This window comes from Adiantum capillus-veneris, chromosome 30 (assembly GCF_014529385.1).
Source record: "Adiantum capillus-veneris isolate H3 chromosome 30, ASM1452938v2, whole genome shotgun sequence".
Lineage (NCBI taxonomy): Eukaryota > Viridiplantae > Streptophyta > Polypodiopsida > Polypodiales > Pteridaceae > Adiantum > Adiantum capillus-veneris.
The window spans coordinates 68,322,585-68,350,295 of NC_140960.1; the positions used below are offsets into that span (position 1 = coordinate 68,322,585).

Sequence of the window (27,711 nt, forward strand, 5' to 3'; positions counted from 1 at the left end):
TGCAGATTCCAGCATCTGTGTTTTCAGCGCGTCGTCGTTGCATCGTCGCCATCGACATAGAGTCAAAATTCAGCAGATAAAGATTTGCAGATTTCAGCCCTTAGCATTTGCAGATTTAAGCCCGTCTCATCGTCATCGACATCGTCAGCGAGTCCAAGCATTGTAGAGATTTGTGCAATCATAAGTAGACCAATCTCGCCATAGAGAGTGGGGCCTTCGGAGGAGGGTTTGACAACTTTCCGGTGTCGTATTCTCTTCTCTCTCTATCTCTCAATCTCAGCACCTTCATTCACAGTGTTTATCCACTTTGTTTGTGATCACTTGCACTCTCTCACTAAAGGAATGGAAGGCTCTCCCTTCCGTAAGTAAAAGGAACCCTTGAGCACAGTTCGGAGCACTCATCTTGAGCAAAGTTCAACATTCACTTCCGCTGCAACCTTACGTTGGTATCAGAGCTTTGGCAGTGTTCTGTATCGTATCACTCAAGGAAAGAACCACATAATTTTTTTTGCTTGTTGAGGTCGCATGTAACCCAAGTCCTCTTGGGCGTGTCGATTCCTAATCGTGTTTTTGAAGAGTGACAGGAAACCCAAGAAAGAAGGGCTTGTCCAGCCTCCCCTCGTGCCTCTTTTCACTCATTGAGAGAGGACCGTGCACTTAGTAGCCGGCCAATCGACGTGAGGTGGGAAAAAGCAACCTTGGTGTGAGCGCAAGGCCGCCAAGGGGTGCGCCCGCGGAAAAGAGAAGAACTCGGGTGAAGAGAAGATCCTTCTCGAAAACGGATTGCAAGCGAAAGAAGAACCTCAAGAATCCAAGACCCCCAAGAACATCAAGAACCCAAGAACCTCGAGACACTAACGAACCAAGACCTGCAAGAACCCAAGTTCCTCGTGCACTTAAGAACCCAAGACCCAAAAGAACCCACAAGAACCCACGACTTCACTGGATAGTCATCACCCGAAGCGGAATGGATACTTCGCATGAAGGTGGTGAGCATGGGAGTGACGAAGAAGAGTTTTCCCTACCACGAGGTTTTTCCGACCCTCCCCCTTCCCCATCTACGACAAGGATTGCACTAACTCCTATGGAGGCTTTGACAAGATGATGATGGACAGGAAGTTAGAGAGGGAAGCAAGAACATCAGAAGAATGGCAAAAATTGATCGTAAGTACCAAGACAGAATGGCAGCCATAGCGCGTGAGCACGACGAAAGAGAAGCAAAATTTGATCGCGAGAACAAAGCAAGAATGCAAGAGATGTTGCGACTCTTTTCTCAAGTTTAGGCACAGATGCAAGAGACTCGAGAAAAGGAAACTCTCTCAGTCTCTTCTTCTCCAAAGTATGACACACAGGATTTGCATGATGATAAGCATGATGGTTTGCATGATCAAGATGTGATTTCTCACGAGCATGATGATTTGTATGACCACGATGTGATTGTTCACAAGAATGATGGGTTAGTTGGTGCTTTTTCTAGTGAAGCTAACCTCATTGCTGATTCGATCAATCACAAAGACCCGATCTTGGCTCTCGAGTCAAGGTCCAAAGAACCCCCACAGGAAGATTTGACCCATCACGAAGAAACAATCTTGGCTCTCGAGCCTAGGTCCAGAGAACCCCCACAGGAAGTACTATGTGTTCGAATGATTAGTCAGCACGCATTGTCCGAGTGTTTCATTCGTGATGCTTTCCTGTATTTTAGTCAGCGTCTTTATGTGATCCCTTTTCAAAGGCATGCCATATTGTACGTTGAGCACGTTTCACTCATGGATGAGCACAGATGTATGCGGATTTCTCATGAAAAGATGAACTATTTGCATTCAAGGAAGTCACATTCCATGTCTCTTTCTATGACACATTTGTAGAAAGAGCATAAGAAAGTATGAGCACCAAGCATGGGCATTTCCGTTGTGAATTGCCACAGTTGATTGATTTAGATCAGCAAGACAAGATTCGATCTCATTGTTTGCGTGTGTGTAGTGAACAGTTTGGCACTCCGTCTATTAGTTCATCTACATTGCATGCACAGTCTTTTAGGAAGACGATATTTTTCTAGTCACTTTACATGGAATGGGTATGTTCATGTTTTTGTGTTGGAAGTGGTTTCAAGAATTTTCAGCCTCGGAGACTCTTGAAGGAGGTGGACCTACGTCCATAGAAGAAGTGGAAGCATTGAAGGAGACTCAGAAGATTTTGTGTCGCTTTCGGCGCGGCCTAAAGAAGCAGGCTTTGCAAACCTTTATGAAGTTCAAGTATCGCACGACCTGCACATCAGAGTAGACCGGCGAAGAGTCCTTTCCAAGATTCCAGACGTTGTTGGCGATCTCCCTCAACGCCATACAGTTCGATACCAGTACCTCACTTTAAAAAGGAGGGGATGTCACGTGACACATCCAAAACTACGTGTCCGTGGACAAGCTACAGCATGACCAGGGTTCAATTCAGTCAAGTCAGTCTAGAATAGGAAGTGCTCTGGCATTTTTGCGAGTCTGTTCGCAAACCGTGTATGTCCAGACACATAGAGTAGATGCATATCCTCTGGTTGCACACAACATGATCATCAGATTTCCATAAGAACCCATCAGGAGCATTTTTCCAGTGCATTAAACCTATTTTTTACTATTTTTGATATTTTTCACTTATTTATTAAGTGACTTTTGTTGAAAAGTAGGTAGGGCAAATTTACTGAGTTTGTATAAGTAGAAACCTAGGCTCAACAGGCAACTTCTCAGCAAAACCCCCAGATGCCCTAGCGTTTTTGCATCACAGCAGAAGGCTGGCGTTTTTGGACCAGATCAACCAACGTTTTTGCATTGGCAACAGCTTGGCAACAGCAAGAAGCAGAAGACTCCCAGCGTTAGCAGATTACCCACAGCTAGACCATTTTCATCCCTAGCATTTTTGCATCTGCCAGACATTTCAGCGTTTTGCAGATCTACCGCGACGGAACCAACACAAGCACCAACGTCTTCAGTTTTCAGCACCTAGACATCGGAAAACAAATCCCGAACCTCGCAGATCTCACCTTCCCGCAGCAGATCCTCGCCGCACGGTCAAATCCCACGAGCCCAAAAAACGGAGATTCCAGCATCTGTGTTTTCAGCGCATCGTCGTTGCATCGTCGCCATCGACATCGTCATCGACATAGAGTCAGAATTCAGCAAATAAAGATTTACAGATTTTGTCCTTAGCATTTTCAGATTTCAGCCAGTCTCGTCGTTGTCCTCATCGTCGTCGACATTGTCAGCAAGTCCAAGCATTGTAGAGATTTGTGCAATCATAAGTAGACCGCTCTCGCCATAGAGAGTGGGGCCTTCGGAGGAGGGTTTGACAACTTTCCGGTGTCGTATTCTCTTCTCTCTCTATCTCTCAGTCTCAGCACCTTCATTCACAGTGTTTATCCACTTTGTTTGTGATCACTTGCACTCTCTCACTAAAGGAACGGAAGGCTCTCCCTTCTGTAAGTAAAAGGAACCCTTGAGCACAGTTCGGAGCACTCATCTTGAGCAAAGTTCAGCATTCACTTCCGCTGCACCTTACAGTTGATGGCTAGCAAGAGGTAGATCTGGGGCTGAATTGCGCTCCCAATGTGAGAGGAATGAAGGGCTGCAAACGGAGACCTCGACAATGCCGATGATGGATAACAATGGAGCACTCAATGACGGCAAGGGAATGGGCGAGGAGAGGCTCGATAGGTTGCCCAAGTACCAGACCACAACGAAGAGGCTAACGAGGCTAGATCCAAGCTGATCGGCGAGGGAAGGGCTGAAATCTGAAAACGCTAGGGCTGATCTGCAATGATGGGCAGCGCTAGGGCTGATCTGGCGATGCAAGGCAAAAGCGCTAGGGCTGAATGCTGCTGCTGAAAACGCCATGCTGACCTGAGCAAAAACGCCCAAGGGGATGTTGTAGAAAACGCTGGCTGATGCTGAGCAAAAATGCTGGAGCTCCTGGACAACTCGCGCTATCTCCAAGTGATTGAAATTGCTAGGCTGAGTGCTCCCTTTATAGGGCAGAATTTGGGGTTATGAATCAACTAAGGGCTAGGTAGGGAAAAACCTCTCTCAAATTCCTACATTTTCTAGGTGAAACTATCGCACATCTGTCAATCCAAGAATCCGATCGACGCGGGGAACGGCTTGTTGGATTCCTCTAACCTAAAACTACATGCACATCATGCCAGATGCCCACCGTAGTGTAACATCTATCAAAACGCGCGTACAACCATTTATGCAAGAGAGTTCCAAAACTGGAAAATTGGCTCTGGCAGTCGATGAAGCATGTCCATGTGGCACATAACGCCATGTGCACGTGACATCCCCTCCTACTTAAGGTGAGGTACTGGTACCAAACTCCATGCACGCCATAAGATGGTCTTGGATGAAGATGATGTCCTCCACGGCGACTTGGAAGAGAGAGGCTCCTCTGGGTGATGTGGAAATGTCCAAAACACAAGGATGGTGATGATGCATCTACCGCAAACAATGGAGTGCCTCTTGGATCAATGATGCCCTTGTTGGTTACCGGAAAACAATAACCTTTGCTGCCCCAACTACTCGGATGGTGTGAACCAAACTGCAAACCGGATGGATGCTCCTAGAGCGAATGGCGGGATATGCAAACGCCGATAGACCCATGCGCACATCAGTCCAATCTTGTAACACTTTGTAGACCTACAACCAAAAGTTTTGAGATGCATACCTTCCAATTGCTTTGTTTCAACTAGTCGTCTTGAATGAGCAAATTGAGAAGTATTCTTGTGGGTTCATTTCCCCAGAGATCGTAGCACTTGGCATACATATCGACAACGCATTCCCTTAGCATGTGTCCTCATGAGAAGCCCTCACTATACATCCAGTGAACACAACCTTTTGCCCTTATTGGCCACATACTGCCAATATCCGAGACCAAATTGCAGAATATTAAGCTCATTGAAAACTACTTTTGATTTCACAAGTACACCACATTGGCACACATATGGATTGATGCAAGCATGGGGAAGAGCATCTCAAGAGATATCCAACACTCCAGAACCACTGAATTTGCAATCTCCGATTGCCCATCCGTCTGTGGGTGGAAAGAGGACGAGAATTGTAACCAAGTGCCAATACTCTCCCAGATTGCCCTAAAACAAACTAGTAAAACGGGGATCTCTATTTGAAACTATAGACTGAGGCATGCCATGTAGTTGAAATATCTCTGGGAAACAGTTTAGCCAAATGATCTGACTTAACCGTCTTCTTGACCGGAACAAAATGAGCCTGCTTGTTGAATCTATCGATGACTGTCCAAAAACCATCGTACCCACTCTGAGTCTTGGGAAGATCAAAAATGAAATCCATTGCTATACTTTCCCAAGGTCGGCTAGGTATAGGTAAAGGTTGCAAAAGACCTGGTACTTTATGCCTGTCGAACTTGACCTTCTGGCATATCAAACAACTGCGAACAAACTCATCCACATCCTTTTTGAGCCTCAGCCAATAGAAGAATTGTTCCACCTCCTCCGCGTCCATCTCCTACACCTGATCCTGCCCCTGTTCCTATTCCGATTCTAATGTGGATGATGGTTCTCCTTCGGTGGAGGCGGTCCCACCTCGTAAGGAGAAGTTAGTTCCTAGTTAGCTTTACTCTACGGTTTCTTCCTCTAGAGTCGCGAAGTTACCAGACTCACTAAACACTGGACAGTTTCGACGTTTTGCACGCCTCAAGGAGAGGCAAGTTTATGACGGCGCAGAGTTTGTGAACTTTGCACTCATGTCTCAGATTCACGCTTTACCAGTTGAGTCTTCCTCGGTGGAGGAAGCACTCCAGCATGATTGCTGGAAGCGTGCCATGCATACAGAGATGGACGCTATTGAGCGGAATAAAACCTGGACTTTGGTTCCCAGGCCCAACAAGCGGAAGGTGGTTTCTACGAAATGGATTTTCAAGACAAAGTACAAGGCCAATAGTTTCCTCGATAAACACAAGGCGAGACTTGTTGCTCGGGGTTTCACACAGCGACCAAGCGTGGACTTTGACGAGACCTTTGCTCCCACCACTCGCATGACTACTGTCACAAGATGGGCACCGCGTGCCAATAGAAAAGAACAGAGTGAATAGACTTTTAGCACTTCAATAACAAGTGAATTGAGAGAGAGAGAGAGAGAGAGAGAGAGAGAGAGAGAGACGACACGCGACACGGAGTGGCGGAATTCCACCCAGAGAGTATTGGCCCCAAACCTTGGCACCCCTTTCGGTATTTCTTTATATTGCATCAACACAGTACAAGCCAGTACTCCAAACTCTGTACCTTCTCCAGGAAGCATGCCAGAGAATGAGCCCTAGCCTCATATTTAAAGGCCCTTGGCTTGAAAAGCAGCTACAGTGAAAAGCTTTCAAACTCAAAAGCATCTAGTCCAAAAGCGATGCCCAAAAGCTGCCAGCGGGATTTATGGAAATCGGTACAACTACCACATCAGCAATCAGCGCAAAACGCGGAAATCCGTACGGACTGCCACGTCAGCACTGTTAGGGTAATTTTTCAAGCGTCCGTACTGCTGCCACGTCATCAGCTGCGCGTGTGTGTAGGTCCTACTTTATTTTAATTCCTTTATGTCACTGGACTTATGGGGCCCCATCGAACGGGGTCCCCATAAGTTGGTAGGGCTTCTTCTTTTGTTACTTGTTCTTCTTAGTGTTTAGGCCCCTCGGCCGGGATCTGCAAGTTGGCTCCATTCTTCAAGGCTTTGACACGTCAGCAATTTGTGACATCCCACCTTCTTGATAGAGAGTAATCGTCCGCGATTACAGCATATCTACAAAAGAACTCAAGTTAGCTCAAAAATTTCCGAGGGACAATCAGTTTGCTCGTTTTTTTTGTTAAGGAGTTGGCTTCTCCTTTCGGTTCTTTTGATCAAGGAGTTGGCTTCTCCTGTCGGTCAAGGAGTTGGCTTCTCCTTTCGTCCAGTTCGGAACTCATGATATGCTGGCGTAGTAAAATTAGCCATCACAACCAGACCGCATTGATCTTCCACGGGTATCTTGATGCACTAAAGTTACATACCCAGGCAATCTCATCCAGTTAGAAATATTCAGTAGTTGGTACATCACAATGCAACACAAATGCTTACATATGCATGTTACAAGACACAACAAACAGCACCGCTCAGCACTCCCCTGAGACAAACGGTTTGCGGTATGAAGCTACTCAACGACTACCTCGTCACTCCCCCCACAAATAACCTAAAAAGGTCCGGGCCATGAGCTCAGAGGACTGTACAACCAAACGCTCCCCGGACCAGAGTCTGCGTCGCTTAAAGGTTCAAGCATACAACCAAACCCTCCCCAGGCATCGGCCTGCGTCGTTCGGAAGTTTTCTAGCATACAACGGATCGCTCCCTAGACATCGGCATGTGTCGTTCCGAGGTTTTCAAACATACAACGAAACGCTCCCAAAGCATCGGCCTACGTCGTTCCAAGTTCAAACAATACCAAAACAATATTTCTCACTTCTCCACCCGGGAGTAAAATCAGCAATTTATGAAACCAGTATTAAAACCATAGTCAACCAATTCAAATCGGCATCAAGACAGGTTTAAAACAGATAGCATCCATTTCAAACAAATTTCTTTCTCAAACAATGTTCAAAAGTATCTAACTAGAAAACAACTAGAGAGGTCATTCATGGCTTTGTTCAGACAACCGAACTTTGAGGACAACTAGGCTGCCCTTCTGCATCACAGTGATGGTTCGGTTCCAAACTTGAAGAGTCGCATCATTCTTGTCGTGCCAGGGCATGCCCAAGTGAACATCGCAATTGCCCAACTTCATAATGTGGAAATCGGCTTTTCCATGATTATCTTGTATAGTCACTGGAAGAGCACCAATGAGCGGTACCACTTTCTGAGTTTGCCCCGTGGCTAGCTCAGCTTCAATTTCTCCACCCTCTGCATCATAATCAAAGTGCATTTGCTTCAAGAATTCTGGATGGATGAAGTTCTCCATAGCTCCGGGGTCAAAGAAAATAAGGGCTTTCAAGCCGTTGACTTTCCCATCAGCTCTGCATAATTCATTAAAACTCTTGAGGTGTATATCATAAATATCGGGTACTAGTCCAATAGCAGGTCTAGCCCTCTTGGCCAAAGGAGGCCCCGGGGATCTATTTGACGTGGGAGCAGAAGGTTGCATTGAGGACGTCGAGGCTCGCTCAGGACATGTATTGAACGTATGCCCTGTTTGGAAACATTCGAAGCATTGGCCTTCTTGTAACAAGGCGTCTCGTTAACAGTGTGTGAGACGAGGCCATTGAGGTTGGTTTTCACGGGATTCCCGAGAATTTGTTCGTTATTGCCGAGAGTTCTGGTTAGTGGCCGGAGGTTCTTTTGTGGTAAACTCTTGTGGTAAACTCCAACTTCCCTTTCATGAGCTTGTAGCCGACCGCGGCATGGTCCATAAGCTCTTACATGGTAGAGACTTGCTTGGAGAGACAATATTCCTGCAATGGTGATGATAGTCCAATGGTGTAGCGCTCGCACTGGTCCTCCAAGGAAATGAACTTAAAGAAGGACACCGGAAGGTACACATCGAGAAACCTTTGGTTATAGTCGTCCATGGTTTCAGTGGCAAGCATTTTCAAGTTGCCCCACTCTACCAAAATCCGGACTTCAAACATCGAAGGCATGTAACTACGTGCAAAAACTGTCTTGAAAGCTTGCCAGGTCCTTGGAGCATGCGGTTGTGTCGCGATTGAACTCCACCATTGCATAGCATTATCTTTAAGTGTAAGGTGCAACGGAATGAATGTTGTTCTTTCTCAAGATGAGTGCTCCATAATGTGCTCAAGGTTCCTTTTTGTCCTTATGGAAGGGAGAGCCTTCCGTTCTTAATGAGAGAGTGCAATGATCATAACAAAGTGAATGGACACTGTGCGTGCAAGTGTATGAGACTGAGAGATAGAGAGAGAAGAGAATACGACACCAGAGACGTTGTAAAACCCTCCTCCGAAGGCCCCACTCTCGTTGGCAAGAGTGGTCTACTATTGATTGCACAATCCGGTACAAAGTGAATGCATGTGACTGATGCAAGTCTAGGCTAGGTCGATGTCGATGACGGGGATGACGAGACCGACGCTATGGCTGAAGTCTGCTACTCTTTATCTACTGTTCCAAAAATGCTAATGGCTGAATTTTGCTAAGACCAAAAACGCTGCTGTGGGCTGAATTCTACCTGCTGAAATCTGCTGTTTTGGGGCGATCAAAGCATGCTGAAAAATGCTGGATACTGTGGACTTACTGCTGAAAATCTGATGGTTCTTTAGGGCTGAAATCTGTGGGTCTTTGTCTGCTGAAAACGCCAGGGTTGAGGGCGATCCTCATATGCTGCAAACGCCAGCAAGGATGGTGATCTATGGTGATGGATTCTTGGAGGAAAAACGCTGGTGGGCTGGGACTGTCTGGCGGTGAAGCTAGGATAGCTAGGGTTCCTTTGCTTGGAGGAGAAAACGCCACCAAGGTTCTTGCTGAGAAGTTGCCTGTTGAGCAATGGTGCTCCTGTTGCCTCTTCTGCCAATTAGTGCTAGTTTAGGTTTGCTTATATACAAACTTACTCAATTTGCCCTACCTACTTTCCAACAAAAGTCACTTAAAATAATAAGTGAAAAATGTCAAAAATAGGAAAAAAGGCTAAATGCACTGGAAAATTCCCCTTAAGGATTCTGATGGAAATGCTTATGATCATGCTGTGTGCAACTAGAGGATATGCATCTACACTAAGTGTCTGGGCATGCACGGTCTGCGAACAGACTCACAAAAGTGCCAGAACACTTCTAATCTAGACTGACTGGACTGACGAAACCCTTGTGGTTCTGGTGCCGGAGAAGGAGGTACAACCTAGGGCATCAGAGGGGGTAACATGTAGTTCAAAACTTGTTGAAAACTTTGCAGCATCGGAAGATTCTGTTGAGGATGCCGCGAAAGAATGTCGGAAGCTCGTCGAGCAGAAACTGCAAATATTCCGCTCAATCCATGAATGCCATGTCTTGGGTTCTTTATGGCTTATGCCCTGTAAGACAGAGCAATGAAGACGGCAGCACGCCCGATGCGCGATGAAGTAAGGGTGGGAGTGGCTAGTAAGTCTGGGGTCGGAGCACAAAGCTACTCCAAATAAGATTCCAATAGTTTTCTTTGTCTGCTCTTTTGTAGGCCCGATATGCTTTCAGAAAAGCACACGCCTGATGCTCTGATACCACTGTCACAAGACGGGCACCACTTGCCAATAGAAAAGAAGAGACTGAACAGACTTTTAGCACTTCAATAATAAGTGAACTCAGAGAGAGAGAGAGAGAGAGAGAGACGACACGCAACACGGAGTGGCGAAATTCCACCCCACAGAGTATTGGCCCCAAACCTTGGCACCCCTTTCGGTATTTCTTTATATTGCATCAACACAGTACAAGCTAGTACTCTAGACTCTGCACCTTCTCCAGGAAGCATGCCAGAGAATGAGCCCTAGCCTCATATTTAAAGGCCCTTGGCCTGAAAAGCAGCTACAGTGAAAAGCTTTCAAACTCAAAAGCATATGCTCCAAAAGCGATGCCCAAAAGCTGCTAGTGGGATTCACGGAAATCCGTAAAACTGCCACATCAGCAGTCAATGCAAAACACGAAAATCCGTACGGCCTGCCACGTCAGCACTGTGAGCGTAATTTTCAGAGTGTCCGTACTACTGCCACGTCATCAGTTGCACGTGTGTGTGGGTCTTGCTTTATTTTAATTCCTTTATGGCACTGGGGCCCCATCAGACGGGGTCCCCATAAGTTGGTAGGACTTCTTCTTCTGTTACTTGTTCTTCTTAGGGTTTAGGCCCCTCGGCCGAGATCTGCAAGTTGGCTCCATTCTTCAGGGCTTTGACACGTCAGTAGCAGCAGTTTGTGACATGACTACCATACGCACAGTGTTTGCTCTCGCAGCCAACTTTGGCTGGCCTATCTTCCAGATGGATGTCAAAAGTGCATTTCCAAACGGAAATTTGGATAAAGAAGTTTATGTGGAGCAACCTCTTGGGTTTCATATTCCAGGCAAGGAGGATTGGGTCTATCAGTTGTGGAAAGCATTGTATGGACTGAAGCAAGCTGGATGACAATGGTACCTCACACTTGACCAGTTTCTCGTGAAGCTGGGGTTACGGTATACCTCATCAGATTCCAATTGTTATGTTGTCTCTGATGGCTCTTTGGTTGCGATAGTGATTGTCTATGTGGACGATCTCATTTTCACATACTCATGGACCAGCAAGATCAAGTCGATCATGAAAGCTATGGAGACACGTTTTGAGATGACTGATTTTGGGCTTCTTCACTATTTTCTTGGATTCGAGATCTTTCAGACACCGTACGGCATCTTCTTTTCTCAGCGGAAGTATGCAAAGGCCATCTTGGAGAGATTCCATATGACAGGCTGTAGACCGATTGACACTCCTCTTGAGCCCAGAGAGAACATATCGCTTCACAATCCTTCCCCACAGATTTACCTGGAGCAGTACAAGAATGTTGTTGGCGGCCTCGTATGACTGACTTATTCCCGACCAGACATCTGTACACAGTTTCTGTCCTCAGTTCCTTCAACACCCGACCTCCTCAGCAACATTGGCAGTGTGCAGCGTACTTTGAAGTACATCAGCGACACCTTGGACCATGGTGTGTTCTATGGTCACTCCAAGGGTTGCACCTTACTTGGTTGGTGCGATTTAGATTGGGGAGGAAATCCAGATACTCGGTGCTCTACTACAGGAGTAGTTTTCACACTCGGCTCGGGGCACACTCGGCTCGGGACCCATTTCATGGAGCAGTACGCGGCAACCCACCGTTGCGCTATCTTCCACAGAGGCAGAGTACAGAGCAACTTGCTATGCTGCTTTGAGGCCATATGGCTACGGAGATTCCTGGGAGAGTTGTGTTTTCTTTAGACTGCTACGACTCGTCTTTTGTGCGACAATCAGAGTTGCATTGCTATTGCCAAGAGCCCTATCTTTCACGCTCAAACAAAGCACATTGAGGTGCAGTACCGCTATGTTCGGGAGCAGGTTTTGATTTGAGATCTTCATTTGGAGTATGTTCCTACAACGGACAATGCAGCAGACATCTTCAGAACTTTGGCATCTCACCTTCGACTCATCTGTGTTGTCTCAGCATCTGGTGCTCAAAGGGGGTGTTAGAGTTTGTAACAAACTGTTGACGTGTCGACCTACTGAAGAACGGAGCTACCGGCCAAGGGGCCTAAACCCTAAGAAGAACAAGTAACAGAAGAAGTGTCACAAAGTGATGACGTGGTTGCCCGAGAGCAAAAACCCTAACCCTAAAACTTGCAAACCCTAATTTTGGAAAACCTAACCCTAAAACCTGGAAACCCTAATTATGCTGCCAGAAATCCTAAAACTGCAAAAACCCTAACCCTAACCCTAAGGGCAGCATGGCAGATTTTCAAAAATTGAGCTGGCTGATGACAAGGCAAGTTGTACGGATTTTCGTAAATTACGCTGGCAGCTTTTGGCATTGCTTTTTGGACCGGAAGCTTTTGAGTTTTAAAGGCTGTTTACTGTAACTGCTTTTCAGGCCAAGGGCCTTTAAATATGAGGCTAGGGCTCATTCTCTAGCATGCTTCCTGGAGAAGGTGCAGAGTCTGGAGTACCGGCTTGTACTTTGATGATGCAATATAAAGAAATACCGAAAGGGGCGCCAAGGTTTGGAACCAATACTCTGTGGGGTGGAATTCCGCCACTCCGTGTCGCGTGTCGTCTCTCTCTCTTTCAGTTCAGTTGTTATTGAAGTGCTAAAAGTCTGTTCAGTCTGTTCTTTTCTATTGGCACGTGGTGCCTGCCTTGTGACAGAGTTACACCACCATTGCTTCGCCATTTTGTACGGCTAGTGATTGTCCCAAGTTGGCTACCCATCGCACATCATGTAGATTGCATGGACGAACACTTTAGCACGTGTCTGGCCAGTCATTTTCTGAGCCTGGCTGGGTGCACAAACTTTTAGCCATTTTTGGGCTTTTATGTTTTTTGCACCAGTTACACATTTTGCCCTATCTCAACCTAAGACTCTATAAATAGAATGCTTAGGGTCTTGTAGTCGTTCAGATTGAGATTGAATATTGAGAGCATCATTTTCAAAGCACTTGTGTTCTCTCTCTCTCTCTCTCTCTCTCTCTCTCTCTCTCTCTCTCTCTCTCTCTCTCTGCGCGTGGCTCACACCCTCTCCGCTGCTCACTCTTACAGTGCTATCCTCGAAGAGCGACCCACTCAAGGAGGCTGGCGAGTCATCACAACTCCAACAATCCAGTCACTGAGAAGTTGACTTTTACTAAGTATGATGGTAAGATGGATGCTTCTGTGATTTATTCTTTGCTGCATCAATTTAATGCTTACTTTACGACTAACAAGAAAAACAGTAACAGTAAAGTTTTAACTGTTGTCACGTATCTGTTGGGTGATGCCATTAATTAATATCAAGCCTCGCAAGAGGCACACTTGATTGAGCATCTTGAGCATGCCACGGATGCAACCATTGTCTTACAGTTGGTTCGACTTCCAAGACAAGCTCAAGGCTCATTTTATGCCACCATAGTACATTGATCGGTTGAAAGAGGATTGGAGAGGCCTCAAGCAAAATGGAACTCCCGTTATGTTTTTCTCTAACTGTATTTTACAAATTGACGTCAAAAGCGGATTGCAAAGAGGCTTTACTCTTTGATTTGGACGAGTACATCAAGTACAATGTAGAAGTCTTGGACCCTAAGACTACAATGACTCTGTCAGACTCGCTCTCAAGCAAGAAATGAAGCACAACAAAGGTAAGCCGAAGAAGAACAAATCAAGTACCCCTCAGAATCAACAGAATGATAAGAACAACGGCGATTCTTCGTCTTCTAAATCTAGAGCACAGAACTCTTCACCTAACAATGATAACAAATGAAAGGCTAAAACTCAAGAATCCCCTAAGTTGACCCCTGATGAAAAATCAACTCAATCACACTAAAGGTCACCTTAAAAGAGATTGTCCTAAGAACGAATCCACATCTTCTGTTAGTGTCATAAACGAGAAAACTAATGTGTCCCAAGTTTCTAATGATCATCTAGATGAATCTCTCATTAAGTGTTATGCTAAAGTAACACTCATTAAGTGTTATACTAAAGTAACAGACTCAATTCAAAACGTAAATTTTTGTCTTAAGTTTGTTGTTTCTCCTCTTTGTGGATGTGATGTGATACTTGGCATGAAGTGGTTTCGTGAGTTTGATCCACAAGTTAATTGGAAAGAAAACTCTCTCTCTCTCTCTCTCTCTATATATATATATATATATATATAGAGAGAGAGAGAGAGAGAGAGTTTTCTTTCCAATTAACTTGTGGATCAAACTCACGAAACCACTTCATGCCAAGTATCACATCACTCTCTCTCTCTCTCTCTCTTTCTCTCTCTCTCTCTCTCTCTATCTCTATATATATATATATATATATATATATATATCAGATCTCTCTCTCTCTCTCTCTCTCTCTCTCTCTCTCTCTCTCTCTCTCTCTATATATATATATATATATATATATATATATATATATATATATATATATATATATATATATATTGATTGTGAAGGTGCTTCTCCTGTGGTTATTCATTGTGAGCAGAGTATTCCTTCCTTGCCATTGATCTCTCACTCTTATGTTTTGAGAGAATAAAACACACAGTCCAATAGTACCTCTCAGTACACAGTCCCACAGTTCAAAAAAGAATCAGTCATTGCATGAAAAGGAACATCTCTCTTTCGTCCATTCTCTAAAGCATGAGAAGCATTTTGTGTATGGTAGAGATTTCGGTGTCATTATTGATCATCAAGACCTCAATTGGCTCTAGCCCACCATGCCTAGTGTATTTTGGAGCGACCGTCAACCTAAATGGTTCCAATCTTGTGAGCAATTTCATGGTTTGATTGATTATGTTTCTTGTATAGTCAACCGATTGCAGATACGAGTCACGCAGGACAGATCCTGGCTCTCGCGTCAAGGTCCACAATACCCATTCAAGAAGTATCTTTTGTTCGCATGAAAAGTCATTATGCATTTTTCGAGGCTCTCATTCTGCAGTAGTACCCATCCTAGGTATTTATCTGCATGTAAATCACCTTTTATTCGTAGTTTATCAACTTATTAATAAGTGACATTTTTGCATCATCTCTTAAAATGCGGTTCAAGATCAAATGAATGTGCCTTAATAGGAAAAAAGAGTATGAATGAGATTGCATCCAGTTTATGGCTCTAGGTTATCCCATGCTTTTCACACCTTACATTAAGGCCCTGATGAGAAAACTTACCATTTCAAGGCAAGTAACCCAACATTTGAAGTGCTGCTATTTCTAGAGTGATAATGAAAAGGAATAAACATGTTACATCACAATGTACTCTGGTCTGATAAGGATGAGCTCTTTATGTACTTGACAGCTAGGTAACAGCAACCAAACCATACAATGCACTATCAGCACCACAAAATGTCTAAATTTTTGTTTCAAACTTCAGTTCACTTGCTGCACCACCAAAAGAATCAAAGCTAATAATTTTCACAGCATTATAAGAGCCTTCTCTCTGTCAGAGAAAAATCACAAAATGGATCGTGTCAACAAATAGATTAAAGGGAGGATAGCCTTCACTGGCCACCATGATTATGCTTGATGCCCTGCAGTGACTCTTACAAAAAACGTCTCAATTATACACCAATACCCATAAACAATGTTGTCTGCACAAAATCTTGCTTCCTCCAAAACCAATACCTATAGAGAAAGTACAAATACCACAAGAAAACAGCTTACCAATGGGACAAACCATGCGATCTTTCTACAGGTGCCATGGTTTGATACCCGTCTGTTCTTTTGCTTGGATGTTTTAAGGAGAGACACACAGAAAATGATGATCTGCAGTGTTATGATTGTAAGGGTGGCAAGAAGTGCTATTGCTATTGCTACCATCTCTTTGTTTTCCATATCCTTAATACGAGTCCTGGCGTGAAAAGTCAAAATTAGAACTAATATAAATATGAAAATTGCATGTGAGAAAAACATTGATAGATATAGCCTACAAGATTTGAATGTTTACACAACCTGAATAACTCCATATTTCTGTCCCATGTTGTGACCTGACTATGAAAAGCTTTTTCGAGAACCAATTTCTCATGCATCCATCTACGTTCCTGAAAGAAAAGATAACTTCTCATTCAATGAACTACAATTGTTGCAATTTGTAGGAAATCCAAAGATGCTAGAAATGACGAGGTGCCCATGAAACATGAAAACGTCATTAATGAACAAGCTTTAAAATCAGTAACTAACCATCCTGTGGAGATGAGCTTTCAGTTCTTCAAACTCTGATACTTTAGCATTTAGACTAGTAGTGATTTGAGCCAAATCTTTATCATGGCCTTCCTGAGCCCTTTTACTCTGCTCAATCAGCTCATGGATAGATTGAAAAAGTGAGGGCTGACTCTGCTCAAGAGATCTAACCTTCTGCATTAGAAGCTTCAATACCGCATCTGGTGCAGGTCTACTAGCCTGATGATGAGCAACCTGCAAGGTGTCAACCTTGCTTACCTCCTTCAAATCAGATCCCCCTTTTGTGTCAGAAGACCCCTTCAAATTCTCGGCAAGACAATCCTTGCTTGTATTAACTTGTATTGACATTGAAGTTGCACTAGCAACTGCCTCCCTTGGCGATGCAGAATTTGACAAAGCTATATTTGGCTCATTCTTTAGCTTTCTTTCTTCTTGAGGGGAGGAGCCAGTAAGAGTGCCCTTTGTGCTTCTATCCTCAGCAATCCAGTCTTCAAGCAACCGTTCAATTGCATCAACTCCATGTACTTCTAGGACGCTTATAGTACAATAGAAGTCAGACCCATAGTGGCTAACCATCACAAGCTTCAAATACCGCACCCATTGTGGGTCGTTTAATTGGAAAGTCTGCAAGGTTCTCACGTTCTCTGCTTCGAACCTCCCTGAATTGGTCCAATTGTCTGTTGGGTACACTGAACTACCCCAAAGCTCAAAAACTCTCAGATTTGAGGAGTAGAACTCATGATTGGCAATGGCAATTGTAACAACCAAAGTTTCTTCAGATAATTCCAAAATTACATGCTTATTTGGTGTGCTACAAGGAATGTGCAAATACTTGTCTTTGTCACCATTTAATATATTGGAAGCTCCTTTGGCTTCTTTATTGCTTGCTAGAATCTTGGCTCCTTTGACCTCTGATGCATAGTTGTAAGGGCCTCCTCCTGGTTCTTGTCTCACGATGATGTTGCTTAACTTTGAGGTAGGGATCTGAGAAGCATTCTTTGCAGCATCTGTAAGATTAACTGCATTACCTTCAGGAAGTGCATCCGTGGAAATGTGTTGCTCACTGGCACGGGCCTCCTCATGATAAGATGGTGACAATAGCAGTTGTGTGCTGGTATTGGCACAATTTGCTTCTGCATCTGAGCATGAGGGAGAACTTAGTGATTGAGCGATCTCCTTGCTCTCAGCACCGTTACTGATTTTATCTGCAGATGCATTCTTTAAATTTGCCTGGGACGTGGGGTACCTTGGAAGACAGATCAGTTGAAATAGGTATGCAAAGTTATCATGCGCGGAATATCTGCATTTGCACTGCCTAGAATATGGGCAATCCCAAGTTCCATCCTCGGCACCTTCTAGCACATTTGGATGAACTCCTGGTAACTGAGCAATCTTGAGGACACCCTGATGGGTTTGAAGCTTGGCATCATCAGCTTTAACACCCCTTAGCCATGAAACAGACCATACATGAGTTGAGGATGGTGCATCTGCCATAGAAAAACCACAAGCTAACAAGATCTTAATTTTCTTGAAAGTTTGCATTCATGATTTAACTGCAGCTTGTAAAGTAAAAGATTGATGATCTACCAAATCAACATTCAGAAACATGCAAAATCAATCCGGGATTCCACAAGTGACAGAAGAAATATGTCAGTACCTTGGAGTCCGTCAACACAGGCAAAGGTGGAGATAAGAATGATAGAAAAGATCTGCAGAATTACAGCAATAGAGGCGGGCTGGAAGAAAGGCAAGCTTAAATCTTTTGCTCGAGCCACGTGCTCGAGAAATCCTAAACTGTGGAGAAAATGTGTTGGCATTGCTTGCAATAACCCTTGCATGCGTAATGTACATTTCCCAGGTTGTCATATCTGCATGGGTGCGTTGAGACTGATTAGCTCGTATAAGCAGATCAGCTTCTCGATGCAAATCAGCTGATCAAGCAGAAATTAGAAACCTCTGAAGGGTTCCGATGAAGGGCAAAGCTTGATCTTCTGCTTCAGATGGTGAGAAGAAATGAAGCAGGAGAAGAAATGAAGCAGGAGAGAGCTTGCAGCTCTCCTACTCTTGCCATCTTCATAAAAATATGCCCAGCTTTTATACCGATCCATTTTGATATTACGATACTGCAATAGGTCGTCTTTTAATTACCTTTTGACCCAGACGAGGCAGCAAGGTGAATTTAGAGGGGCTTCATACGCAGCCCCACGAGACTTGATTGACACCTAAGCGTTCGAGTGGGATCAACCGCCCACATTCATTAGACAATGTTGACCGTTGATCATGTTTTCGATGAAATCAAGAGTGTTGCATAGGGCATCACTCCTTAAAGAGGTAAGATGTCTAAGCTCATTGGTAGGTGTTGATTCTTATCATCACTGGGCACTTAGGAATCCTTTCATGGTTGAGGTTCATAAAGGGAGACAAAGTGGTCTTTTTCCAAGAGGGATGTACAAGCTCGTTCCTAGCTATCTAAGATTCCACTTAGGTGAATGGGTGGCCCAATCAATCTACATGGTTTCGAACTCCAATACACTAGTGGATACATTGATGTTATGTTAATCTCTCTCTCTCTCTCTCTCTCTCTCTCTCTCTCTCTCTCTCTCTCTCTCTCTCTCTCTCTGATATCAAGCTCAGTGGTACGCCCGAATGACTTCTCACCTACATTTATCACTAGCATGAGGTAGTGGACACAAGGATCTTTGCCAGTTATACTACAACTAGACTTCACCGACATGGTCTACCTATTGAGGGTAATGGCCCCTTATCTTGCTAGATCACTCACTAGCAATTTCACATTGATCAATGTACATAGTATCTTATTATGTTTCATTTCCTACTTATGTTTTGTAAACCTTATCATCATTTAAAACAGTGTAAAAGAAGAGGCAGCTTCCAACCTCCATCTCCATTGTGTCTGTGTATGCTTGCAAGAGCTCAAGCTCTCTCCTTCTTTATCTCTTTACATGGTACCTAAGCCTGATTGTGGCTAAGGAGCTATGAGAGACAAGCAAGAGTAGCAAAACAAGCGATTGAAGTTTAGGATTTCTACATTCTCCTCCTTTGTGTGTTGGTACTCCACCCACCCAAAAAAAAATCAAGAGGCATCAATGGAAATCCTCACTTTTAGTGGCTTTTGTGGGAGATCATGCATCTGGGGATTCTCTACGATCCTTTGGACTATATCTATGTAGCTGCATTTTCATTTCGGGTGTGTTTTGATCTCCGTTTTGGAGTTAGAGTGCATTCGCATTCAAGAACACTAAGGTTAGAGTTTATGCAAATCTCTCATTTTGGTGTTGTAGGAAGCTCAATTGGTCCCTACAATTTTTGCAATTAGTGTATAGTAGTGCAAAACATTATATTGGATGTATATATGCATATCGTGGTCACGAAGTGTGACAGCTACAATCTATTTTGACTCGCTACACGTGCTTTGCATATATTTTATATTCTGTAAACATGTTTAGCAATGATGGCATCAATGTGGTTGTCGGTAAGAAGCTAGACAAGAACAATGTCCATGTTTGGAAGCTCAAACTGACCAATTTCCTAATGGATAAATATTATTGGAAACACATTAAAGGTGAGTGGGAACAATGTTGCCCAAGAAGAATCCAACTCCTCGACGAGTGAAAGCTTTTAAGAATTGGAACCAAGAAGCAATGAGGTCATGCATTCGTTGTTAGTGTGCAAGATACCATGATTGGACATATATAGGATGCCAATTCCCTCAAGGGGGCGTGGTAAAATTTGGTCTCACCAAACTTGGCCAACAATATTTGGATCATTACAAGTAGACATTTGCTGTTTTTGAGCTTGCATATTGCAAATTTGAGTATAACACTCAAAAAATGCATCGTCTTACCGAACCTTGATGACAAATTATCATTAAGGTGATCAGGAACACATTTTTGAAGATTGCACCGCAAAAAACCTACTTGGCGTAGATCATGATCTAAGCCACTAGGTCATCGTCTTGCATAATTGGGCACACCATCAGCACTCTCATACCCTTGGGAGTCTCCTCGTGTCCTTTCACTAGTAATAAAGAGCACTAAGAACTACCAAAAAGTGTGTTATTGGAGCAGATCACCAAACATAAATCAGGCCCTCGATAAAGGTAGGAAGATGAGCTTCGGCACCAACACATGATGAATGGTTTTTGCTTGGTCTCCAGCTGATCACAAACTTATTTCAACCTCGATGTATACTTGAGCCCTCATTAGCGGCATACACTCGAGTCCTCAATGATCACAAATTTTCCATGTTCCAAGTATTGGCATCCACCCCTTGTACTTGAGCTCTCCGAATCTCTTCCCAAAGCCACGCAAAAAGTGCTACATCAACCCTTCAAGAGAAATTTCCCTTCGCAACACCTGTCCACTATGCAAACAATCCACTGAAAATGGTCGTATACTTCTTCTTGTATACCCGCTTGCAGGGTAAAGCATGTTTTCCCTGTGGTAGTTCAACCAAATCCCATGTCTCATTAGCCACAATCAAATTGTATTCTGATTGCATAGCCTACTCCCACTTAATGTTATCATCCATCTGTATAGCTTCTTGGTAGCAAGTTGGCTCTCCACCGTTAGTGACCAAAATGTGGTGTATACCCGGCTCAAATCGCTCGGGCGCACGTGATACTCTCGCAGAGCATCTCGGTGCCTGACTGCAGGACTCTGCTCTCTCTGAGCAATAATAGTATCTTGCACTTGAGAACTAGGGGCATCACTACTAGACTAAGTTGGTCCGAAGGCTACATACTCAAAACAAATGTGTCTGTATTCAATTTCTTTAATGGGCTTCTTATGCATCTTTGATTCATTGAAAATGACATGTGAACTATGAATGACTTTGCAAGATTATGGGTGCCAAAGATGATAGCCCATCTCTCCATCTGCACCATAGCCAAAAAAAATATTGTTGTGTGACCTGGGATCTACTTGCGACAAAGTTCTTTGGGCACATGTGCATATGCCTCACATCCAAACACACGTAAATGCTCATAGCTTGATGTTTTCCCAGTCCACAACTCCTCTGGAATCTTGAAATTCAAAGGAGAGCTAGGTGACCTATTGATAATGTGCAATGTTGTCAGAACAGCTTCCCCCCAAAACTCTAGAGTAGGTTTTGCCATAGAAATCATAGAGATAACTCGCTCTTGAATGTGATTCATTCTTTCAGCTATCCCATTCTGAGTAGGTGTGTACAGAGCAATAAACTGCCTATGAATGCCTCTTTGATTGCAAAAATCCTTGAACTTTGTGGAGACATATTCTCCACCATTGTCCGTGTGAAAAGCTTTGAGCTTTTTCCTTGATTGGTTCTCAACGATGGCAAGGAATTTTTGGAATGTAAAAAAGACTTCTTCCTTACGCTTAAGGAGATACACCCACACCTTTCTGGTAGAATCATCTATGAACGTGAGAAAGTACTTTGCCCCCCCCCCCCCCCAATTAGTCTTATGTGGCATTGGACCACACAACTCACTGTGCACTAAGTCTAGGGGTTCGCTTAGTTTTTTGTTCAATGGCAAAGATGTCAACCTAGTCTGTTTGTTGTATAAACAATACTCACATAATGGAAAATCTGTGTCAACACAGGTAAGTGTTGAGATGTCAAGCTCTACATCTTGAGCTGGCATCCACTACGGGTCTTGGCCGCTTACGACATTTACTCACTAGCGCGTTAGGTGACCTACACGGAGGATCTCTGCCAATGATTCTATAGCTGGACTACACTTATAGTGCCAGCCTAGTACGCTTCTAGCGAGTTCACACTTAGTGACCGCATGTACATATGTGCTACTTTTCAGTTTTAGCACTTAGTCATTTTGTACTCTCTTTTTTGTAAGAAGAAGAAGAAGCTTTCCATCTCTGTGTGGTGTGTGCTTGTCTTGTGTAGCTCTCTTGCATCCTCATTCTTTACATGGTATCAGAGCCTGGTGCAGTCAAGAGAGGCTAAGAGAGCAAGAGAATCACAATCCCTTCGTTCGCAATCCACGACCAGATGCCAAAGGCGCCCCGCGCAACGGAAAAAATTTTAGGGGTTTTTCGTACAAGTTTTTGAACAGGTCTCCAAAAGTGCAGTACACAGAGATTTACTGTACAAGTACAGTGGTTGTATGTACGCTTGATTGTGGACACTCGTTGAGTGTAAAAATCGTTACAGGTACCACGATAGCAGGTTCAACAGATTTGCAGGTTTTTGCAGATTGCAGCTATTTTGTCTTAGTGCTTCAAGATGTCTGACGGTTTCAGTCAGATTGTTACTGAGAAGCTTGAGAAAAATAACTACCCTGCATGGAAGTTCATAATAACAAATTTCCTAAAAGGAAAAGGTTATTGGGACTATGTAGAAGGAGACAATGAAAAGGAACCAGAGATTCCCGAGGCAAATGCTACAGCAGAACAAAGGAAAGCTTTGAGGGACTGGCAACAAGGCCAGAGCAAAGTGATGTATTGGCTTTCTATGAGCATCACAGATGGCATGATGGGCTATCTACAGGATGCTGAAACCCCCGCCATTGCATGGAAAAACTTAGGCAGAGTGTTCGAGGTGAACACCAAGGCCAGGAAGCTTCAACTAAAGTCGGAGCTAAATCAGGTTAAGAGGAACAACCTCTCCATCAATGATTATGCTTTGAAGATCAAGAGTATCATCGAGGCTCTTGGATCTATTAAAGTCTCAGTGGAAGACGATGACATTGTCCGTGCATGCTTGGATGGTCTAGGAGATGAGTATGTACATTTCAGGTCTTCCATGAATACAAGAGACGATATCCCCGTATTCCAAGATTTGATTTCTATGCTTATTCTTGAGGAGAAGAACCTTGACACACCTTCTTCTCATGGCAGAAATAATTCTGAACATGCCTTCTATTCTAACTCCAACAGAGGTAGAGATAGAGGTCGTGGTCGAGGCCCAAGGGGTTGCAGGGGCCAATTTCAAGAAGGTCAATCAAATCAAAACAATACAGGTGGCAGGGGAAACCAGTCTCAAGGCAGGGGGAGTCAAAGAGGTCATGGTGCAGGATCAAGCAGGCAGCAACATACTGCAGATAGCAGAGAATGTTGGACTTGTGGTGAAAGAGGTCACATGTCACGTGACTGTCCAAAGGGAAAAGCAAGTGGAAAGAGAGAACAGGGCAACTATGCATCTACTAGCAGAGATGCATATGACAACAAAAACGAGCACATGTTTGTTATGCAGTATCTAATGAATACAATGACTGCAGAGAATTCCACCCAAGATGATGTTTGGTATGTGGATTCAGGTGCCTCTAATCACATGACGTCTCGTGGAGAGTGGTTTAGAGATATGCGCAAACCAGATGTGTCAGGCTATGTGCAGACAGGAGATGACACAGCTCACCCCATTGCTCATGTAGGGGACATACCTCTAAATACGAAGAATGGGAAATCAAAGTACTTAGCAGATGTACTTCATGTCCCAAACATTACAAAGAATATTGTTTCTGTTGGACAAATGGTTGAGCAGGGTTTGCAGGTTCGCTTCGATCCAAATGGCTGTTATGTAGAAGATTTCCAGAATGGTTGTAAGCTGATCACAGAGGGAAAATGTGTAGGCAGAATGTTTACGCTGAATGTAGACATGCCTGAGGTAAAAGCTGCATTATTTGCACAGGGCACAGGTGTTGTGGCTGATGTTGACATTTGGCACAAACGCATTGGCCATGTCAATGAGCAGAGATTGCGGAGCATGCAATCAAAACAGATTGTAAAAGGTTTGCCCAAATTCAAGGTGGATGGTATGCATAAAGTGTGTGCAGCATGCCAGTTTGGAAAACAGTCAAAGGGCTCATTTCCACATGAGCGCAATGTATGTGAAAAGCCACTTGAGGTGGTGCACACAGATGTTTGGGGTCCAACCGATACTACAAGTATACATGGTTGCAGGTATTATGTCTCTTTCATTGATGACCATACAAGGAAAGTATGGGTCTACTTCATGCGTAACAAAAGTGAAGTGTTTGGTCACTTTCAGGACTTCAAAGTCATGATTGAGAAGGAGACAGATATGCAAATCAAGACATTGAGGTCAGATGAAGGGGGAGAGTACTTCTCCAATGATTTTTCAGATTTTCTGCGAATGCATGGTATACGCAGGCAGTTTACATGCAGATATACTCCACAGCAGAATGGGGTTGCAGAAAGGAAAAACAGACACATTGCAGAGGTTGCACGTGCATTGATGAATGAGAAGAACATGCCTCATCATTTCTGGGCTAAAGCTGTAAATACAGCTATGTACATTATGAACAGGACACCTACAGCTGCGGTGCATGATGTAACGCATGAGGAAAAGTTTACAGGTACAAAGCCTGATTTGGCACACTTGAAAGTGTTTGGCTGCATAGCTTACGTGCATGTACCACATGAGTTGCATAGGAAATTGGATCCTTAAGTAGAGAAATGTATTCTTGTGGGATATTCCCTTGAACAAAAGGGGTACAGGTGCTACAATCCTACTACATGAGAATTACGAGTGAGCAGAGATGTAGTCTTTGATGAGATGAGCAGCTGGTACAGTAATGCACATGGCACTATTGGGGTTGATGTAAAAGATGATGTGGTTGTACAAAATGTGAGGCCACAGTCACAGGTTTTGAGTGGACCACAAGAGTCGTCTTCTCGTGGCTCTGTTGAGAAGCCATGGAATGGTAGACTACGTACGCAGGTTACTCCACCAGCAAGTACAGGGAATGTATCACGAAAAGGAAAGGAAAAGGTTGATGAACCTCCCTTTATGGCTGATGCATCGTCAGGGTTTTCACATGTAGACATGGATTCAGATGGTTCTGAACAAAGTCTTGATGAGGAATTTGGAATTCCGGCTGTCAGGACACCTGGTGTAAGGAAAGTACAAGAAGATGCTAGAGGACAAAGGAGTGACCCAGAACCGCGCAGATCTAACGGAGTCAAAAATCCATTTCAGAAATTGACTTATGATGGGCATCTAGCGCATCACCAAGCCTACATGGCTAAGGTGATACAGGATGTGGAGCCCACATGTTTTGAGGATGCAGTTGGAAATGTGCATTGGGATGATGCAATGAATGAAGAGATGGCTGCATTGGAAGCAAACGACACATGGGAGTTGGTGCCATTGCCAAGTGGCAAGAAAGCTATTGGCTGTAAATGGGTGTATAAAACTAAGCATAAGGCTGATGGTAACATTGAGTGTCACAAGGCAAGGCTGGTCGCAAAGGGTTATGCACAGACGTATGGCATAGACTATGAGGAGACCTTTGCTCCAGTGGCAAAGATGACGACTGTGAGAGCTGTCATAGCAGTGGATGCATCTAGAGGATGGATTATGCATCAAATGGATGTAAAGAATGCCTTCTTGAATGGTGAGTTGCAAGAGGAAGTGTATATGGATCAGCCACTTGGTTATGTCGATCCAGGTTACCCAGATTATGTATGCAGGCTTCTCAAAGCTTTGTATGGTTTGAAGCAGGGCTCTAGAGCATGGTATTATAGGATTGCCAAGTATCTTGTCAGTATTGGTTTTAGGAGAGCTCATGCTGATCATTCACTCTATGTACGTGAGAGTGATGTGGGGATTGTGGTCATTACCATATATGTAGATGACCTCATTATTGTGGGTGACAATGCTATGGAGATTGACCATGTGAAGGGTCTTCTCAAACAGGAGTTTGAAATGAAAGATTTGGGCGAGTTGCGCTACTTTCTTGGCATTGAGGTGATCAGGACTCCAGAGGGTGTATGGCTGTCATAGAAACAATATGCTTTGGACATGTTGTCAAAGTATGGTATGGCTGATTGTAAGCCAATTTCTATTCCCTTGGATGTGAATGCAAAGCTGAGTGCAGAGAAGGGTGATGTTGTTGAGGATGTCAAGATGTACAGGAAGATTATGGATAGTCTAATCTACTTGACTATCACGAGGCCAGACTTGAGCTACACAGTAGGCTTGGAGAGTCAGTTCATGCAGCTTCCGAGGAAGCCACATTTGGATGGAGTACGACTCACACTTCGGTATGTGCAAGGGACTCTTGACTACGCATTGTTCTATGCAGCAGATGCGCCATTGGCAGTGTATGGGTATACAGATGCAGATTAGGCAGGTAGCATTGTTGATAGGAGATCTACGAGTGGCTTCATGTTCTCTTTTGGGAGTGCTACTGTTACTTGGAGCAGCAAAAAGCAGCCTACGGTTGCTTTATCGAGCACAGAGGCCGAGTACAGAGGTGCAGCAGTTGCGGCGTGCGAGGTAGCTTGGCTACGCACATTACTTGAGGACTTGGGAGTGCAGGTGGACCTGCAGATTGTCATCCATTATGACAACCTCAGCAGCATGCAGTTGGCTAGGAACCCAGTGTTCCATGCCAGGACCAAGCACATAGAGGTCCATTACCACTACGTTCGAGAGGGAGTGTTGGCGGGCGACATCGACTTGGTCTACGTTAGCATAGAGGAGCAGATAGCGGATATCTTTACCAAGGCCCTCGGAGCTGAGAAGCTTCGACGTTTCCGGACTATGCTTGGACTCTGCGACATGCAGAGCTCGAGGGGGAGTGTTGAGATGTCGAGCTCTACATCTTGAGCTGGCATCCACTACGGGTCTTGGCCGCTTACGATATTTACTCACTGGCGCGTTAGGTGATCGACACGGAGGATCTCTGCCAGTGATTCTACAGCTGGACTACACTTATAGTGCCAGCCTAGTACGCTTCTAGCGAGTTCACACTTAGTGACCGCATGTACATATGTGCTACTTTTCAGTTTTAGCACTTAGTCATTTTGTACTCTCTTTTCTGTAAGAAGAAGAAGAAGCTTTCCATCTTTGTGTGGTGTGTGCTTGTCTTGTGTAGCTCTCTTGCATCCTCATTCTTTACAGTAAGTAGCCAAAACAATGAAGCGTTTTGATTCCCTTCTGGTTAATATGCCCTAGCGGGCTATGCCACAACCCAGTAGACGACAGCTCGGCAACGTAGAGTGTTCGTCGACACTCGATACAAACATAGAGCAGAGGGATCTGTTTTTACGACCTTTTATCATGACAAGGTTGTTCTTGCAGATTAGCCAGGAAGGATTACCAAATATTGTAGTGTAACCAAGGTCATCCAACTGCCCTATAGAAAGCAAGCTCTTTGTAAACTTGCACACATGTTTGACATTCTGCAATACAAAAATAGTGCCGTTATGCATCTGAAGCTTCACATCACCAATGCCAATAATGTCAAGCTCATAGGAATCACCAAGCTTGACTATGCCTTGCATGAACGCATAAGACGAAAACCAATCTCTATGTGGTGTGACATGAAAACTTGCACCAATATCTAGAATCCAATTATGCGCATAACCCTC

The 27,711-nt window shown here is 44.1% G+C and overlaps 1 protein-coding gene across 1 annotated transcript; it reads right to left on the reverse strand.

Annotated features, from left to right (window-relative positions):
• Positions 1 to 15,569: 15,569 nt before the first annotated feature.
• LOC147418144 (uncharacterized) lies at positions 15,570 to 18,477 on the reverse strand. The gene is made up of 6 exons (XM_086507259.1): positions 18,309 to 18,477; positions 18,185 to 18,222; positions 18,012 to 18,090; positions 16,355 to 17,841; positions 16,127 to 16,215; positions 15,570 to 16,025 (listed from the first exon to the last, which is right to left on the reverse strand). Exons 1-6 carry the CDS (start codon positions 18,460 to 18,462, stop codon positions 15,800 to 15,802), a joined length of 2,073 nt encoding a protein of 690 aa, XP_086363385.1. The 5' UTR covers positions 18,463 to 18,477; the 3' UTR covers positions 15,570 to 15,799.
• Between the last annotated feature and the right edge of the window lie 9,234 nt (positions 18,478 to 27,711).